Source organism: Impatiens glandulifera, chromosome 7 (genome assembly GCF_907164915.1).
Source record: "Impatiens glandulifera chromosome 7, dImpGla2.1, whole genome shotgun sequence".
Classification (NCBI taxonomy): domain Eukaryota; kingdom Viridiplantae; phylum Streptophyta; class Magnoliopsida; order Ericales; family Balsaminaceae; genus Impatiens; species Impatiens glandulifera.
Genome location: NC_061868.1, coordinates 13,004,055 through 13,023,246, shown reverse-complemented (window position 1 = coordinate 13,023,246; position 19,192 = coordinate 13,004,055). Strand labels below are relative to the sequence as shown.

The 19,192-nt window shown below is 31.5% G+C and overlaps 1 protein-coding gene across 1 annotated transcript; it reads right to left on the bottom strand.

Annotated features, from left to right (window-relative positions):
* Nucleotides 1-1,577: 1,577 nt before the first annotated feature.
* Nucleotides 1,578-18,968, bottom strand: LOC124910195 (heterogeneous nuclear ribonucleoprotein 1-like). The gene is made up of 4 exons (XM_047450805.1): nucleotides 18,656-18,968; nucleotides 18,323-18,548; nucleotides 17,284-18,250; nucleotides 1,578-1,969 (listed from the first exon to the last, which is right to left on the bottom strand). The coding sequence occupies exons 2-4, from the start codon at nucleotides 18,542-18,544 to the stop codon at nucleotides 1,956-1,958; spliced, it is 1,203 nt and encodes a 400-aa protein (XP_047306761.1). The 5' UTR covers nucleotides 18,545-18,548; nucleotides 18,656-18,968; the 3' UTR covers nucleotides 1,578-1,955.
* Nucleotides 18,969-19,192: the final 224 nt, after the last annotated feature.

Genomic DNA, 19,192 nt, shown 5'->3' with positions numbered 1-19,192 from the left:
TTCAACGCTCCAGTTTCTATTTTTCAAGAATCAAAAACGAAATCGAGAATAATAATGACTAAAGATAAGAATAAAAACTTCGATTATCCATGTTCACTGTTGTTTAAGACTTTAAGTTCATTATTCATCTTTAGAGTTGAGTAAAAAATATTTTTTTTGATTTTTTTTATTATTATGTCAACTCTAAGCTTAGAAAAATTGAAGAAAACTCTTAAAAGTTTAGTTCGACCATTGAGGTAACCTTCTTCACTTAATTTTGAATTGTTGAATGTTGTGTATTTATATAGTTCTTAATAGATTTTGAGACTTTTAAGTCATTATTTTGAAGTATAGTCATTTTAAATAATTTTTTTATAACTATTCATGTAGATTTGATAATTATGTTTTTAAACCGATTATACCGACCAAACTGATTTTCAAACCGAACCGATCAAACCGATTTTCAAACCGTTCAAATCGAACCGATCAAACCGACTAAACCAACGGTTTCAAATTTAGCAAATCGACCTCAACGGTTTGGATGTACATTTCGGTCAATAAACCGACCAAACCGAACCGTTTGCACCCTTATCTGAGCTTATGTTAAACCGAACTCAGCACCATATGGATGCAGTTATTCAAATCGTAATATCTGAAAGGAAACCTATATATCATTGGATATATTTTATGAATCAAACAAAAATATACATGTAAAGGGTTACTCATATTCTGATGAGGGCACATATACACTAAATAGGAAATCAATAACCAGACATTGCATCTTCTTAGTCAATTCACAGGTTTTTTTGAAGAAAAAAAATCTAGCAGTATCAAGATCTTTTGTAAAAGCAAAATACATAAGCTTAGCAAGTATGGTTTGCGAGCTTCAATAGATTTCATACATACTTGAAGAATTGAAAATAATAATACAATTTCCTATATTGTTTTGGTGTGATAATCAAGTTGTCATTTATATAAAACAAAATTCGAAATTTCATGAAAAAACTAATTAAACACCTTTGTCATATTTTAAGAAATCAGTTCATTAGACAATTTTCCACTAACTGTTTTTAACTATATTCCTTCAAAATACCAAATAGCAGATATATTTACCAAATTGAGAGAAGGAACACATTTAACAAACCTCAAAATATGATTAAAAGTTATAAGATTATCAATTTGAGGAAGAATATAAGATTAATGATATTGTATAAATTAGTTAAATAAAATAGTTTATGATCAAATTAGAAAGAGGCAAATTATTTGGAGGTTAATTTGTTTAAATTTTCAAATATGATGCAACTATATAAAATTGATCTAAACTAACATGACACTTCAAAGTCATAAAAACGTTCAACTCTTTCATTCATATTTAAAGTTTTTCCGCCTAATTTCAGTTTTCAGTTCTAACTCCCCCTCCCTCTCGGTCATTTGGCTCTGAATTGGGTCCACGGATTAGAGGATAAGGTTGGCTAAAAGTGTCTAGTGAGGAATCATAACCTACTCGGATAGTAAACCTATTTACATTCCTACCGTTTAACATGTAATGGCATTAAACAATAATGAACTCAAGTTAAAACATAATAAACAAAAATTTCTTTTCTGGTCCAAACAAAAACCATTTAACACATAATTTCAAAGCCATTAGCAGGAAACATCATCAGCTAGAGACTAAGCCCACCAAAAGCAACTGAAAAGGCAAACGTTTTCTACGTTTAAGGCAACCCCCCTTCATGAACAAGGGTTGCCCCAGCCTGTTTTATCTTGACCATAATTCCACAATCTCATTTTATACTCAATACAACAAAAAGAACAACAAAAAGGTTCAAAACTTAGCACAAATCTAACTTAAAAGGCTCTACCTAATTAATTTCTCTGCAATTTCGTTTACCAAGATGTATGTCCACGAGGAAGTGCGAAAAATTGAACCATGGTTTCTTCGCCTATTTAAGCATGTAGATACAGCTACTCTCCTCCTAGCCCGATATCCCTGCATAAGTAAATTTGAACATAAAAGTCGGTTATTTTCGCGATGAACATGACCCTGGATCAACAGAAAAACAAAGATAATAGAAAAAAACACTATTTTAACATATAACTAATGATTTCAAATATAAAAAAAAAAAAGCTCCTTAAAAAGGCGAAACTAAAGGGAATAGTACAACCAATATTCGCACGATCTCAGAAGTTTTAGTCATAAACTTGTGCATTGTAATTATTTGATCTGAATAATTCAGTTTTTCATAAAACAATGAAACTTGTGCATTGCCTATTAAAATTCAATTTACTTATATCACATGAAATGGGCTATAAGATAATGGGAAATCTGCAATCTGAAACAAACACTTTCAAGGTATGAGAATTTGAACCAAATCTATCCAAAACTAAAAACCATGTAACAACAAAAGTTTGTTTTTTTCAGTCAGATGGCCTCATTCATCTAAAATCTTTAATTAGTAACTATAGCATTAGATTTCTATCTTAATCTTATAAATTGTGTTAATGTTTCACTATAATCATAGAAAAACCATCTTTACCTCTATTATTCTGTCTCTTAGCAACATTATAACCATCATAATAGCCAATTGGACTTTTGGTTGAAACATCCAATCCTCCATTACCACCCCTCATAAAATCAAACGAACCCGGTCCATCATCCCTTTCAAGATGGATCGTTGAACGCCGAGTAGGATCTCCATAACCCGACCCATCATAACCTCCACTTGATGTGAAATGGCCACCTGCCGAGAAGCTACTACGCCTAGACCCTCCTTCTCCTCCTAGTCCATAAAGCCCATAACCTTTATCATTGATCCCATAACCTAGATTATCACCATCTTGGTTTGACAAAGGAGAGATACCCCAATTACCCAACAAACTTTGGGATCCCGAGCTAAAAAAAGAAGAGTTTCCACCATTTCCTCCTTCGTAGCCAATGGGATTGGCAAACCGATTCGAGTTTCCAATATAAAAAGGACTAATTCCTCTACCATAGCTATTGAAGCTAGTGTTTCCTTCGAAACTTGGTTCAAAATTCAAACCCATTCTGTAACTTGAGCCTAACGGGCTGCTGAACCTACCAATATCCATCTTCACACCATAACCTTGATTAAGAATTTTACTAATCCCACTCAAACTCACAGGGCTTCGGCTAGAACCGTGAGATAATTCCTTAGGGACAGCCCTTTTGATCTCAATCATCTTCCCATTCAGCACATGAAAAGGTTTCATCATCAAAACTTTGTCTACTGATTCCTCAGAATCAAAAGTTATGAATCCAAATCCTCTAGGGCGCAGTGTATTGTGATCATACATCACTACAGCATCACTTACGGTTCCAAATTGCTCGAAATAGTTCTTGAAGCCAGTTTCTGTTACAGAGGATGATAAACCGCCAACAAATACCTTTTTTGTCTGCCCTGCACCAGGAGAGCCATGCATGATGCTATTGTTTCTAATCATTGTGTTATGATCATCCCTTGGAACTGCCTTTTTAGCCTCCACCTGATTGATAAAACCATATGAATTTGAACTAAATCCTATTTGATTCATGAAATTTAAATGGATTCCACTTACCATTCTTCCATCAATGTTGTGCCTCTCTTGGATGACTTTTTCTGCAACAGCTGGATCGGTGAAGACAACAAAACCAAAGCCACGAGCCCTTCCTGTAATCCGATCCTTCAATATTACTGCCTCCGATACCTCTCCAAAACCACTAAAGTACTCCTTTAGTCGTTCTTCATCAGTATCCCAAGCAATCCCACCAATGAATAGCTTACCAAGATCCGATTGCATTTTCCTACTCAACAGAAGAACATTGTTCATAGCACGCATCATTCAGACCCATTAAACGCGTAAAATGAATAGAAAAATTGTATATGCAGAAGAAACCAAACAAGATCTTACCTTGCTCTATAGATTGGAGAAACCCACAAGATGAAATCTATCGAATATCAGTACGAGGCCGTTCCGCAATTAATCCACGGGGAATTCAGGCAGCAGGAAGATCTGACTAACAGAACTGCTAATGAAATGAACTAAGATCGGATAGATTGAAGTAAGATGGTGAAGCTATTGATGCATTCGAAGTTAAACAATCGGATTGAAGAAAATTGAGGTGACAAGTGTTGTAATATAATGTAAGATCTAAGAGAAGGAAGAGTAAAGAACCGAGGCCCATGTTCATCCTTCTACTCACTTTGAGTACAGCCGCTTTATCTCGCTAATTTGCTTAATGACTGTTTTCAAAAACTTACAGAAGGCAAATAAAAATATCAAATTTAAATTATTAAGTAATGAAATTCCTTAAATCTATATTTAAATCAAGTATTAGTAATGATAAACTATTAGTAACGATAGGAGAACGAAAGATTGGTGCTATTAGTAACGATAGGAGAACGAAAGATTTGTGTGATATAAAATAACGATATTCTTTTATTATAATATAATTTTATATTTAAATTTTTGCCGCGCAATTTAGTTTTTTATTATTAAATGATTTAATGTTCTAAATATAAAATATAATTACAATATTTTTTTTATCTTTTATTATTAAATAATAAATTAAATTATATTTTTTAAAATTTTAATCATTTTAAATATATATTTATAATTATTTATAAAATTTGTATATTAATATTTTTAAATGAGTAATGATAGGAGAGGGAAAGTTAGGTACTATAAAATTATAAAATAACGGTATTATTAAATTAGTTAATATTATAATTTTTACCGCGCACTACAAATACAAATAGTGCATTATTTTTAGTTTTTTATTATTAAATGATTTGATATTCTATATTAAAAAATAATTATTTTTTTTATTTTTTTATTATTAATTAATAAATTTATTTAATTATTTTAAAAAATTATAAATTATTCTAAATATAAATTTATAAATATTTACAAAATTTATACATTCATATTTATAAAAATATTATTATATAAGTAAGGATACTATTAGAAAAAGTTAGGTAGCATTATAAAACTATAAAATAACGGTATTATAAAATTATTTTATATTTTGCCGCGTAATAAAATAACGTTTTACTTTATTTTTTTTAATTATTAAATGATTTGATTTTTATATTAAAAATTTAATCAATGTTTTTTTTAATTGTTAAATTATAAATTTAATTATGTGTTATTAAAAATTATAAATAATAAACATTTAAAATATATATTTATAAATAAATAATTATAAAAGGATGGAAAACTATGTAAAACTATAAAACTATATAATGATATTATTAAATTATTTAATATTTTTTATCGCGGCAATAAGATATGGTACTCTTTTTTTAGTTTTTTATTATTAAATGAATTAATTTTTGTTAAAAATTAATCATTTTTTTTATTATTTAATAATAAATTTAGTTAGGTATTTTTTTTTAAATTTAAAACATATAATTTAAAATAAATTGTTTATAAATTATATAATTTAAAAAAATATTTATTAATTTATAATGTAGATATTATATAATGAATATATATATAGTTTTTAAATATTATTTTTTTAAAATTATAAATTAATAAATTATTTTGAATATATATTTATAAATATAATAAATATTTAAAATATTTGTACATTAATATTTTTAAATAAATGACAAGAGGAGTGAAAGTTTTTTAACCATGAAAAATAATTGATATTCTTTAAAAAAAAAAAAAAATTTATAGACGATTTGATATTCTAACTTTTTATTGCACAATAAATAATAATATTATAGATTTCTTTATATATATATATATATTTTTATGGTTTATTAATTACTAAATAATTTTAAATATATATTTATAATAATTTATAAAATTTGTATGCTAATATTTTTAAAGAAAATGATTAGGGGAAAGAATTTAGGTGATAGAATAAGAAAGTGAATGACTTTCTAAAAAATAAAATAATTTTTCTCTTTAATCTTTCCTCTAGATTTTCATTTTTGCACAATTTTTTTTTGATAGCAGACTAATAAGTGATGGCAATATAAATCTATAAAATAATGATAATTGTTATTATTTGAACTTTTAAGCAAAATAAAATAAAGGTACTTTCTTTTTTATTATAAAATGATTTAATATTTAATATTAAAAAAATAACTAGGTTTTTCATTTCAATTTTTTATTTTTAAATAATAAATTTAATTATGTATTTTTAAAATTTATAAATTATTAATCATTTTAAATATATATTTACGAAATTTGTATACCCTTAATTTTTAAAAATATTAAATGAAAAGTTAAGTAGCAATATAAAATTATAAAATAATTGTTAAGTTATATTTTAAGTTTACCGTACTCTTTTAAGTATTTTATCATTAAATGGTTTGATTTTTATATTAAAAAATAACCACTTTTTTCTTTTTAATTTTATATTATTAAATTATAAATTTGATTATGTATTTTTAAAATTTATAAATGATAATCATTTTAATATATTTATAATAAACAAAGTGTACACTACTATTTTTAAATAAGCAATTATAGAAAAGTAAAAGTAATGTATCAATATAAAAACTATAAAATAATGGTTAAGGTTGAAAAATTATCAATATTTTATGTATATAATAAATACTATAATATATCATTTTGTTGGGTATACAACAAAATGTAAGGTGGTACAGATACGGAAATAATTGGTACGGTAAATGTACGAATTTTTTAAATTTTTGGTATATCTAATAATACCAAAATAATAATTATTAAATAAAAAGTATATATATTATATAAATCTAATAAGGAAATAATATAATTTTTAAAAATCAAATCAAAATATAATTATAATATAATATTAATCAATATATGAAATTTCTAAATACTCTATTTACAATATATAAAACTATTTTTTTACTATAAAGTGTTTAAATTTTACAAGATATTTAATTGAGTCTAATATGTTGTCAAGTTCATCTCAAATATAAAATGAGACTCGAAATTATTATTCTTGTTATTATTATCTAACTTGAATTATATTATGAATTTATTAAAAAAGAATTGTCGATGCAAATGCGATAATTATTCTTCTTAACTTTTTTTTAAACTAAATTTAGTTATTAACAATTTTTAGTTTTTAAAAATGTTAGATTTTAAAGGTAATATTTAATTTTATGTTTATAGTTCACATGATAATGCATATCGTTATGTCAATAATATTTATTGAAAATTTTAATGTAATTTTTATTGATGTTTTTTTAGTAATATAGTATTTTAGATGGGTTTATGAATTTGTTTGTGTTAAATTCTTGACTTGAGAGCTGAATATGAACTTTTTTTTAAAAAAAACGGTTAAAATTATTTCATTAAAATTTTAAAATTGGAAGGGTCAAACTCAAAGCTAGACAAACATTGACTATGATTAAATGATGATAATCATACGACCTTAAATAACCTAATTAGTAGCAATCAAACATACAAAAAATAAAGATTATAAACTGTATCAAATCATAATTATCCCAATGCGGATTTTTATTTCCATATCAACCTGTTGTTTCAACAAGTTGTCTTCCTCTTCCCCTTCCTCTTCCCCTTCCCCTTCCCCTTCCCCTTCCCTTTCCTCTTGCAATGAAAGAGTGATGATCTGAAGAAATTGATTAATACTACTTATTCTCATTTTGATTTCTTTATTTATATGAACTCGTTATGATTTGATAGAAAAAATTATTCTTAAGAATTTTTGGACTCTACACCTTATTGTTCTCAACTTGAATTTCTAAATCATTGTCTTCATTTCCTTCAACTTCAGCTTTGGAATCTTCAGCAACTTTGGATTCTTTTGTATCAACCTTAGAATTATCTTCTTACTACTGATTAGTCTGAGTATTTTCCTCTCTATTTTCATTAACAACCACTTCAAATTGATTTCATTATGATTCCTCAACTATCTCTTCAACATGATTAGGTTGAGGTTTCACCACCTTCTTCGTACTGTTTTTTTCTTGTACATCATTTTCTTTATCTTCTGTTTCATGTTCTTTAACCATATTTTTCTATTTGATTATAAGAACCTCTATTTCATTTTCTTGCATATTTACGTTCTAACATTTATGAATTTTCTAATCTTCTTCCTTAGCCAAATCACATTATGGGCTTGCATATTGGAAGGTGTTACAGAAAGAGAATTTGTATTGCCTCCACTCATAAGTGATTTTCATGACAATAGGTTTTTATTTTTTTGTCTATTATTGTCATACTTTTTGGTAGTGTGTTTCTATGATGTACCTCAATGTTAATTCTAGTAAATGATATGTTCTATCCTCCTTCACTAATTAGGTCCATGTATTGGCTTCAAAATTGTACATATTTGCAGGTATATTCTAGAGCTTGAACTATATATGTGTAGTTTACTTTGGCTTACTCAATAGGTTCAAGTCTTCAGACCATTTTTTCAACTTCATACAATTGGATCATATATATGTATGTCCATTTCCTAGAATTTCCTACAGATTAGTTCCCTTCTTGAATTTAAAGAAATATATATTATAGACATTTATTGACATCTTCTCCAGCCCTTTTCATTCACGTTGCTTCAATAGTGCCTCTTTAGTACTTGGGAAGGAAACTCTATTTTTCCTATGTAGTTTTCCATAACTACATTTTCCCATTTCTTTATACAGTTTTCCTCTACTTTAATAGACAATTTAAATTCAAATGGAGAATTCAGTACTTTCACTTTTGTCTGTATATTTCTCAATTAGATTTTCTCTTTATAGTCATGATCTTCTGCCTTTTTTTGTTGTTCTTCCTGATTTCATTAGTTTTCCATGTCGAGTTTCTCTTCATAGTATATGATTTAGATTTGGAACTTTTATCAGCTCCTTCATTGCAGTAACTGTCCATTGAACAATTTGCTTCATATTCTTTTTTTTAGAAGATTCCAGTCTTGAAGATAGTGGGTGTTGAGTTGAATTGTAATATGACGTGCTTTCTCCATATTAATGACAATTTCTCCATTTTTGGCATGCATAAGGAGCTTTATAATCATATTCTTGAGCCTAAACAATTTAACTATTTCATTATATCGTATCTTCCAAACTCCTTCATTATCCCCTATTTGTTAGGATTTGGATCCCTTAAATCTAACCTACTTAAAACAATCTGTAAAAAAAATAAAAAATCACAAGAAGACACAAATTTATAGTGGTTCACTCAAATGAGCTACGTCCACTTCAGACGCCACCATATTCCACTATTTAGAAGAATAAGAAATACAGAGTTTTTGCCTCACACTTTATTTCTCTAAAATTATATTTACTCAATGTAAACTCTTAATAATAAAATATTTATATGGTAAACATTCTCAGGTAATAAAACATAAAAAACTCTAGGTCAGGCCCAAATACAAATACAAACTCAATAAACTCTAATTAACTATTGTAAAATTTATTATAAGTGTAAGCTCCATAACTCAACAATCTCTCACTTGGAGACTATCTTCATCATCTTTCGATAGTTAGCGGCTTCCAACCAGTGTCTTACCGAAGAAGGCCAACTGAAGTTGCACACAACTTTAGTTTCTCATTTGTCACAAATTTCGTCAGCATATCAGCTGAATTCTCACACCCGGGAATCTTCTCAAGAGCTAACACTCAATCTTCTAAAGATGATCGAATGAAATGATAATTAACTTGTATATGCTTCGTCATGCCATGATAAACAAAATTCTTTGCTAAGTGAATGGCACTCTAGTTGTCGCATCGTAACACACTTTCATCATAGTCTTGACCCAATTCTCGCAAAAAGGGTTGCAATCATATCATCTCTTTAGCAACCTCTGTCACAGCAACATACTCTACCTTGCAAGTAAATGGAGAAATAAGTTTTTTCAATTTTGAAACCCAATTGATTGCAATACCTACTAGAGTATAAATGTACCCTGTTGTGCTCTTTCTACAATCAATATCACCACCATTGTCAGCATGAACATATCCTTTTAAACCCATATTAGATTTTCAAAAACACAAAGTGAAACTCATACTTCCTCTTAAGTATTGTAGTATCCACTTTACTACTTCTCAATGTTTTCTACCCAGGTTGCTCATAAATCTGTTAACAGCTCTCATTGAATGTGTTATGTCTGGTCTTGTGCAAACCATCGCATACATAATACAACCAATGGCAGAGGCATACAAAACGGTGGTCATGTAATTTTTCTCCTCCTCTGTTGAAGGCGACTGATATTTAGATAATCTAAAGTGACTAGCTAAGGGAGTGATAACTGGTTTTGCATCATACAAGTTGAATTTGCTAAGAAATTTCTTCACATATTCTTCTTGTAAAAGATTGAGAACCTTTTTATCCTTAAAAATTTCTAATCCCAAGGATTTGTTTTGCATCACCCAAATCATTCATTGCAAACTTTTCAGACAACTCTTATTTAGCTTGTTAATCTCATACAAGTTTGCTCTAACAATCAACATGTCATCAATGTATAGGAGCATAATAATATACGATTCATCAAACCTCTTGATATAACAACAATGATCAGCTTCACACCTCAAAAAATTGTTACTTTTCATGAAGCTATTGAACTTCTTGTACCATTGTTTTGGAGCCTATTTCAAACCATACAGACTCTTTAGATACTCACACATAATCTCATCTTTTTCTTTGATGTCAATGAATTGTGGTTGTTGTATGTAAATCTCTTCATCCAAATCACCATGAAGAAAAGCATTTTTGACATCCATTTGTTGAAGATGGAGGTCTTCTTTCACAACCAAGCATAAAATAGTTCTGATTGTCATCAATTGACCATTGAAGAGAAGATCTCATTGTAGTCAATACCTTCTTTCTGTTGAAATCCTTTGACAATCAACTTTGTCATATACCTCATGGTTTTATCATGTTCTTCTTTAATCCTGAAGATCCATTTGTTGCGAAGCGCTTTCTTTCCCTTTGGTAGCTGAGTGAGCTCCCAAGTCTGATTCGACGTCAAAGATTCCATCTCATCTTTCATCGTTGACTCCCCTTAAATGAATAATCAGATTGTATTGCTTCTTCATAACATTCAGGTTCTCCTCTATCAACAAGATATATTTCAGAGATGGGGGCCACCTCTCGATTGGTTTTTGATTTCCTAAGGATCTTCTCAACTGTATAACCGATGTATGTTGATTTCCATTGGGTCACGTTCTCAATTATTTCATCTTCAACAACACATTGGTCTTCTTCGAAAATCAGTATATATATTCAGCAGAAAAATCTTTTAAATCGACTGTGCTAGTCTCTTCTAACTTGGAATCACCATCTAATGTCTTCCCAATACAATTTTTGTAGAGAACATGTTCATTGAATATAATGTTTATCGCTACGAATGATCTTCCGATTTTGATTATCCTAGAAATGATAACCAAGCTCGATATCACCATAACTAATGATTAGAATTTGGATTAAGCTTGATCCAATCACATTCATTAATATGAACATATGATAAATAATCAAACACTTTCAAATAAGAAAGATTTATTTTTTATTTCTTTAGGCTTCTTCAGAAATTATGAATTCAAGAGGAACAAAGGGTCATCTGTTTATCAAATAGGTAGTAGTGTTTATAGCTTCTACCTATAAGGCTTTAGGTAGCCCAACATGCAATCTCATGCTTCTAGCACGCTTGTTCAATGTTCAATTTATCCGTTCAACTACTTCATTCTCTTGAGGCGTTTGGGGAACAATCTCCACCATACTAGTCCCATTCACATCACAATACTTTCTGAAATCTGAACTGATGTACTCGCCTCCATTGTTGGATCTCAAGCATTTAACCTTCATTTTCAACTAAAAATTTGCAGTTTTTGAAAATAACAAATACTCCAGACTTGTGCTTCATAAAGTAATTCATACTTTTCTTGTTGAATCATTTATAAAATTCATCATGTAGTATGATCCGCCAATAAATGAAAAAGATGTAGGTCCTCAGACATTAGTGTGTACCAACTTTAGTCTTTTTTTCTTGAGCTATTTCTCAATTTATAAGAAACTCACCCGTTTGTGTTTTCCAAGAATGCAGTTTTCACATAACTGATGTTCAACAGACTTCAATTCTGAAATTTTTCCGTTCTTCAAAAGAATTTTCATCTTGTGTTCGTTCATATGGCCCAACATGCAATGCCATAGCTCACTGTTCTTCGAGTCATCATCTAAAATATCAATTGTTTCTCTACAAGTTAAAGTCGTGTATAACGTTCTAGTTTTGTGACCTCGAGCAACAACTATTGTTCATTTAGTCATCTTTCACACACCATTGCCACAACTAAAATTGTGACATTCTTCATCAAGTTGTGTAACATAAATCAGATTCCGCACTAAATTGGGAATGTGTCTTACCTTATTATTCCTCCAAATAGAATCGTTTGTCATTTTCAATTTGATGTTCCCCGTGCTAACAATATTTAGTGACTCACCATCTACGAGATAAACTTTCCCACAGTTTCCAGACGCATAATTCTCCATTAATTTTTTGTAGACAGTGGTGTGGAAAGACGCTCCAGAGTCTAAAACTCATTAATCTATCGGGCTACCAACAAACATAAGCAACGCATCAGTGATAGTTTATGTACTGCGTTGGATACGTCGTTTTTATCATCATCGTTTCTCTTCGGTGCTTTGCAGTTCCTCTTCAAGTGACCCTGCTTACCACAATTCCAGCAATAAAATGTTCGCCCAGACTTATAATGACTCCTCATATTCCTCTATAGAGATCTGTTCTTACCTCGATTAAAATTTCTATCATTACCTTTCCTATTTTTTCAACATTTAGAACAGAACCTTTGAACGTTTCACCAAAATCAATTTTATGAACTTCTTCAGCAAGAATTCGATCTCTAACTTCAATAAATTTCAATTTAGAAGTTCTAACATAGTTACTAATTGATGCCTCATAGATTCCTAACTATTTGGTAGAGATAGTAACGAAATCATGGCACTAACTTCGTCCCCAAAATCAATCTCAACAAATAGCAATTGATTCACAATTGTATTGAATTCGTTCAAATGAGTAGTGACAGAAATACTATCAATCATTGTTAAGTAAAAGATAATTTTCATTAAATGTACTTTGTTGTTAGTAGATGATTTCTCATACATATCAGAGAGAAGCTTTTATCAGACTCATGGTGGTCTTCTCCTTTGCTATATTGTGAGCAACTGTCTTGGTTATTGTCAATCGGACAACTCCCAATACATGTCTATTAAGGAGTTTTCATTTAGCTTCATCCATCTTCTCTAGTTTCTCACACAAAGGAACATGAAGCTTCATTCTATGGAGATAATTCTCAATTTGCATCCTCTAGAAGGCATAATCTGTTCAATCAAATCTTCTAATCCCGTGTCATATACTATTCTCGTTTACCATTGTTTCCAATGCTCTAATCTAGTCTAGCAGCTCTGATGATAGTTGTTAGGATTTGAATCCCCAAATCTGACTTGCTTGAAACGATTTGTAAAAATACAAGAAAAAGAAGAATATAAAAAGACATAGATTTATAGTGGTTCAGTCAAATGAGCTACGTTCACTTCAATAGATACTTGATTTCACTATGAAGAAGAAGAAAAAATAAAGAGTTTTTGCCTCACATTTTATCTCTCTAGAATTATGTCTACTTAATGTAAACCCATAATAATAACATATTTATAGGGTAAACATTCAAGTAATAAAATATAAATAACTCTTAGTCAGACCCAAGCCCAAACCCAAATACAAACTCAATAAATTTTATTTAACTATTGTAGAGTTTATTATAAGTATATGCTCCATAACTCCACACTATTTTCCTGCATTATTTTTTACAGGATTTTCCCAACAGTAGTTGGAGAAGATTGTTTACTTGTGTTGTTATCATGCCACTAGTAAAAAAAAAATTAGCGAACAAAAATAGCGATACGTCTGGTCTAAAGACCAATCGCCATTATCAAAGTAGTGGCGTTTGGATGGAAATCCAATCTCTACTACTTTGATCATGGTGATTGGTCCTTAGACCAAGCGCTACTACCTAGACATAACGACGATTGGTTACAAAACCAATCGCTATAAACCTAGTAATAAACCGCGAAAAAATGGCGCCTTCTTTTGTCGCGATTTTGAAGAATTATTAGCAATTGGAAAATGAACCAATCGCTATGATTTTATTAGTATATATTGGATAAGTAACGAATCGCCATTCCTTAAGCATATTAGAGATTGAAACTACACCAATCGCTATAACAATGATAAACAAGAAATTGCCTTAATTAAAAAAAATTAAATTGACATTGGTATACTTATAAAAACCAATAATACTAAATGAATTTTAGATTGACTTGATAAAAAATAGATTATTTTCCAAACTAACTCATTGATTGGGAAGATATTACATATTATTCATAATAATAGCATATAAACCATTAATTTGTGTTAATCATCATGGTTTTGTTTAATCATTGATAATATCATTTAAACCCATCAATTTGGGTTAATTATTGTTGTTCTTTACTAAGATATGATCACAGATAAACTGCAAACAAGTGAAAATTCTAACGGTGCTTACAACTACACAAGAAACCCTAGACTAGCGACACTTAATGATTGACTTACAGTGAAAGACAATATCGTCTCTCCCTTGCCAATCGTGATGTGCCTCCTGCACCTATCGTGTCGCCCGTGCCGACATGTCGTGTCGCCTCTACCGATCGCGCTTCTTTTGATCAATGGTGATTTCGACGCTAATTTGATGACTTACGATCGCAAGAAAATATTGTGTTTACCGTACCGATCGTGCCTCTATGCCGATCGTGATGTGTCGCTTGTGCCGATTGCACTTCCTTTGATATAGGGTGATTCCGACGTCTGATCTTCAAGGCATTTCTCTCTTTTTTTTCCATGTACATAGGGAGCTTTAACTTTCTTTCTATTCAAGCTTAGGGAAGAGGAAGCCTCAACAGATTGGTATATGAAGGTAAGCTCGATATGCTTATGTGGTCGATTGTTTTATAAACGAGCACAAGAGATTCAACTTTAATCATTGTTTTATTTTAGTACATGGTTCTGCCTGAATTTCTTGTTTTTTTTATTTACCCTTATGTTGTCACATTTTACAAGGCCGGAGTGAGTGTTCCCGAGTTGTAAAGAACAATCTAAATTGAGACAATCTGTCCGGATTCGCTCTGCCTTACAACCTTGCTTCCCATTCTATTATGCCTCTATGCTGATCATGATGTGTCATTTGTGCTATTGCGCTTCCTTTGATATATGGTGATTTCGACGTCTGATCTCCAAGGCTTTTCTCTCTCTCTCTCTTTTTTTCCATGTACTTAGGGAGCTTTAACTTTCTTTCTATTCAAGTTTAGGGAAGAGGAAGCCTCAACAGAATAGAATATGAAGGTAAGCTTGATATGCTTATGCGGTCGATTGTTTTAAAAACGAGCACAAGAGATTCGACTTTAATCATTATTTTACTTTAGTACATGGTTTGTCCTGAATTTCTTGTTTTTTTTACCCTTATGGTGTCACATTTTACAAGGACGGTGTGAGTGTTCCTGAGTTACAAAGAACAATCCGAACTAAGACAATCTTTCTGGATTCGCTCTGCCTTACAACCTTGCTTCCAATTGTAATTGCCATTGTAGCACATGTTTGGCCCAGCCCATAAGGGCCATGCGACTTGGCGTCATCCCCACCTCCCTCCAGTATATCACTGGCAATCCTTCGTGAGTGCAGCACACACCTTTTTTCTTATTTCGGAGTCATTTTGGCAGGGCGTACTAAACCCACTATGTACCACATCGTCAAGCGGCATGCCTGAATGTCGAGTCTTTCTCTACCGCCAACTCAACATCGTCGTAATCTACAAGATAAGGCCAAAAACTGGAACTAAACAAACGAGAAAAGCCCTTGATATATTGGTAAAGCGCGCTAGCTGCAAGAAAACAAAAGCGCCCTTATAGAGTAAGGGCTCAAAGGGCTTTGAAAGGAGCTGACTCCCTAACTACTGATAGCATAGCGTAGTGCTGGCACTCAATTAGTAGTGATGGCACGTCACTCGGCTCCATGGCTCACTTTGGTTGCAATTTCACTTGCTAGAGCTAGAGGTATTGTGTTTCTTACTCATACTCGAGTTACTTTTCCGATCACCGAGGGACCGAGACGGACTTTAAAATCTTATATTAAAAGCAATCATTTCTTAACTCAGACCTTAAAATAAAATAAGAGACTCGTTATCAAAGACCAAATGCAAAGGTCTTGCATTCGCCTTACATAGGAGATATAAGAAAGGGAACTCAATTACTTAAATTAAAGATATAAAATAACCCTTTATAAATTACGTCTATATAAGGTTTTATACAAGAACTCGAATATCCCGAGGCCAAGATTCCAACTCACTATCAATAGAGAGAGGGAGCAACAAGGGGATTTGCTCCCCTTTACAATATGAAGGTTTTTACACAACTCATAATCTTTTCTAAGTAGTAGTACATTCAGAATGCAAGCTTTTAAAGAATCTGAACAAAAAAGATTTTTGAGTCGAGGAAGAAAAATCTAAGACTTAAAAAGAACAGTGCACCATTTCGCTATGAGTATGGAGCACGAAGACCGGGAAATTTCTATAGCTTGGGCCTTAGGTTAGGTTAGCAGACAAAAGGTGTGAATGAACTAGTGACTAAACTAAGGTATGGACGTTGAAAAAAGTTCGTGAACAAGAAGCAAAAACCTCTAGTTCGAGCTAGTGATCCCGTTATTATTAGCAATCAAACTTTCTTTCCAGGTCCAGACCCTGAATGCCATACCTTGTTGATGGCGATTCATCCTAGAGAGGCGCAAGACACAATCAAAGAGATTAGTTAAAGATCTCCTTAAAAAGGCAAAACTAAAGGGAATAAAATACATTGAACTGCTCTTGGTTCGAAGACTCCATTAAAATTGCAACAACGCAAAGATAACATCATTTAGAGTGAAAAGTACAACCAATATTCGCACGATCTCAGAAGTTTTAATCATAAACTTGTGCATTGTAATTATTTGATCTGAATAATTCATTTTTCAAAAAACAATGAAACTTGTGAATTGCCTATTAAAATTCAATTTACTTATATCACATGAAATGGGCTATAAGATACTGGGAAATCTGCAATCTGAAACAAACACTTTCAAAGTATGAGAATTTGAACCAAATCTATCCAAAACTAAAAACCATGTAACAACAAAAGTTTGTTTTTTTCAGTCAGATGGCCTCATTCATCTAAAATCTTTAATTAGTAACTATAGCATTAGATTTCTATCTTAATCTTATAAATTGTGTTAATGTTTCACTATAATCATAGAAAAACCATCTTTACCTCTATTATTCTGTCTCTTAGCAACATTATAACCACCATAATAGCCAATTGGACTTTTGGTTGAAACATCCAATCCTCCATTACCACCCCTCATAAAATCAAACGAACCCGGTCCATCATCCCTTTCAAGATGGATCGTTGAACGCCGAGTAGGATCTCCATAACCCGACCCATCATAACCTCCACTTGATGTGAAATGGCCACCTGCCGAGAAGCTACTACGCCTAGACCCTCCTTCTCCTCCTAGTCCATAAAGCCCATAACCTTTATCATTGATCCCATAACCTAGATTATCACCATCTTGGTTTGACAAAGGAGAGATACCCCAATTACCCAACAAACTTTGGGATCCCGAGCTAAAAAAAGAAGAGTTTCCACCATTTCCTCCTTCGTAGCCAATTGGATTGGCAAACCGATTCGAGTTTCCAATATAAAAAGGACTAATTCCTCTACCATAGCTATTGAAGCTAGTGTTTCCTTCGAAACTTGGTTCAAAATTCAAACCCATTCTGTAACTTGAGCCTAACGGGCTGCTGAACCTACCAATATCCATCTTCACACCATAACCTTGATTAAGAATTTTACTAATCCCACTCAAACTCACAGGGCTTCGGCTAGAACCGTGAGATAATTCCTTAGGGACAGCCCTTTTGATCTCAATCATCTTCCCATTCAGCACATGAAAAGGCTTCATCATCAAAACTTTGTCTACTGATTCCTCAGAATCAAAAGTTATGAATCCAAATCCTCTAGGGCGCAGTGTATTGTGATCATACATCACTACAGCATCACTTACGGTTCCAAATTGCTCGAAATAGTTCTTGAAGCCAGTTTCTGTTACAGAGGATGATAAACCGCCAACAAATACCTTTTTTGTCTGCCCTGCACCAGGAGAGCCATGCATGATGCTATTGTTTCTAATCATTGTGTTATGATCATCCCTTGGAACTGCCTTTTTAGCCTCCACCTGATTGATAAAACCATATGAATTTGAACTAAATCCTATTTGATTCATGAAATTTAAATGGATTCCACTTACCATTCTTCCATCAATGTTGTGCCTCTCTTGGATGACTTTTTCTGCAACAGCTGGATCGGTGAAGACAACAAATCCAAAGCCACGAGCCCTTCCTGTAATCCGATCCTTCAATATTACTGCCTCCGATACCTCTCCAAAACCACTAAAGTACTCCTTTAGTCGTTCTTCATCAGTATCCCAAGAAATCCCACCAATGAATAGCTTACCAAGATCCGATTGCATTTTCCTACTCAACAGAAGAACATTGTTCATAGCACGCATCATTCAGACCCATTAAACGCGTAAAATGAATAGAAAAATTGTATATGCAGAAGAAACCAAACAAGATCTTACCTTGCTCTATAGATTGGAGAAACCCACAAGATGAAATCTATCGAATATCAGTACGAGGCCGTTCCGCAATTAATCCACGGGGAATTCAGGCAGCAGGAAGATCTGAGTAACAGAACTGCTAATGAAATGAACTAAGATCGGATAGATTGAAGTAAGATGGTGAAGCTATTGATGCATTCGAAGTTAAACAATCGGATTGAAGAAAATTGAGGTGACAAGTGTTGTAATATAATGTAAGATCTAAGAGAAGGAAGAGTAAAGAACCGAGGCCCATGTTCATCCTTCTACTCACTTTGAGTATAGCCGCTTTATCTCGCTAATTTGCTTAATGACTGTTTTGAAAAACTTAAAGAAGGCAAATAAAAATATCAAATTTAAATTATTAAGTAATGAAATTCCTTAAATTTATATTTAAATCAAGTATTAGTAACCATAAACCATTAGGAATGACAGGAGTACTAAAGATTTGTGCTATATAAAATAACGATATTTTTTTATTATAATATAATTTTATATTTAAATTTTTACCGCGCAATT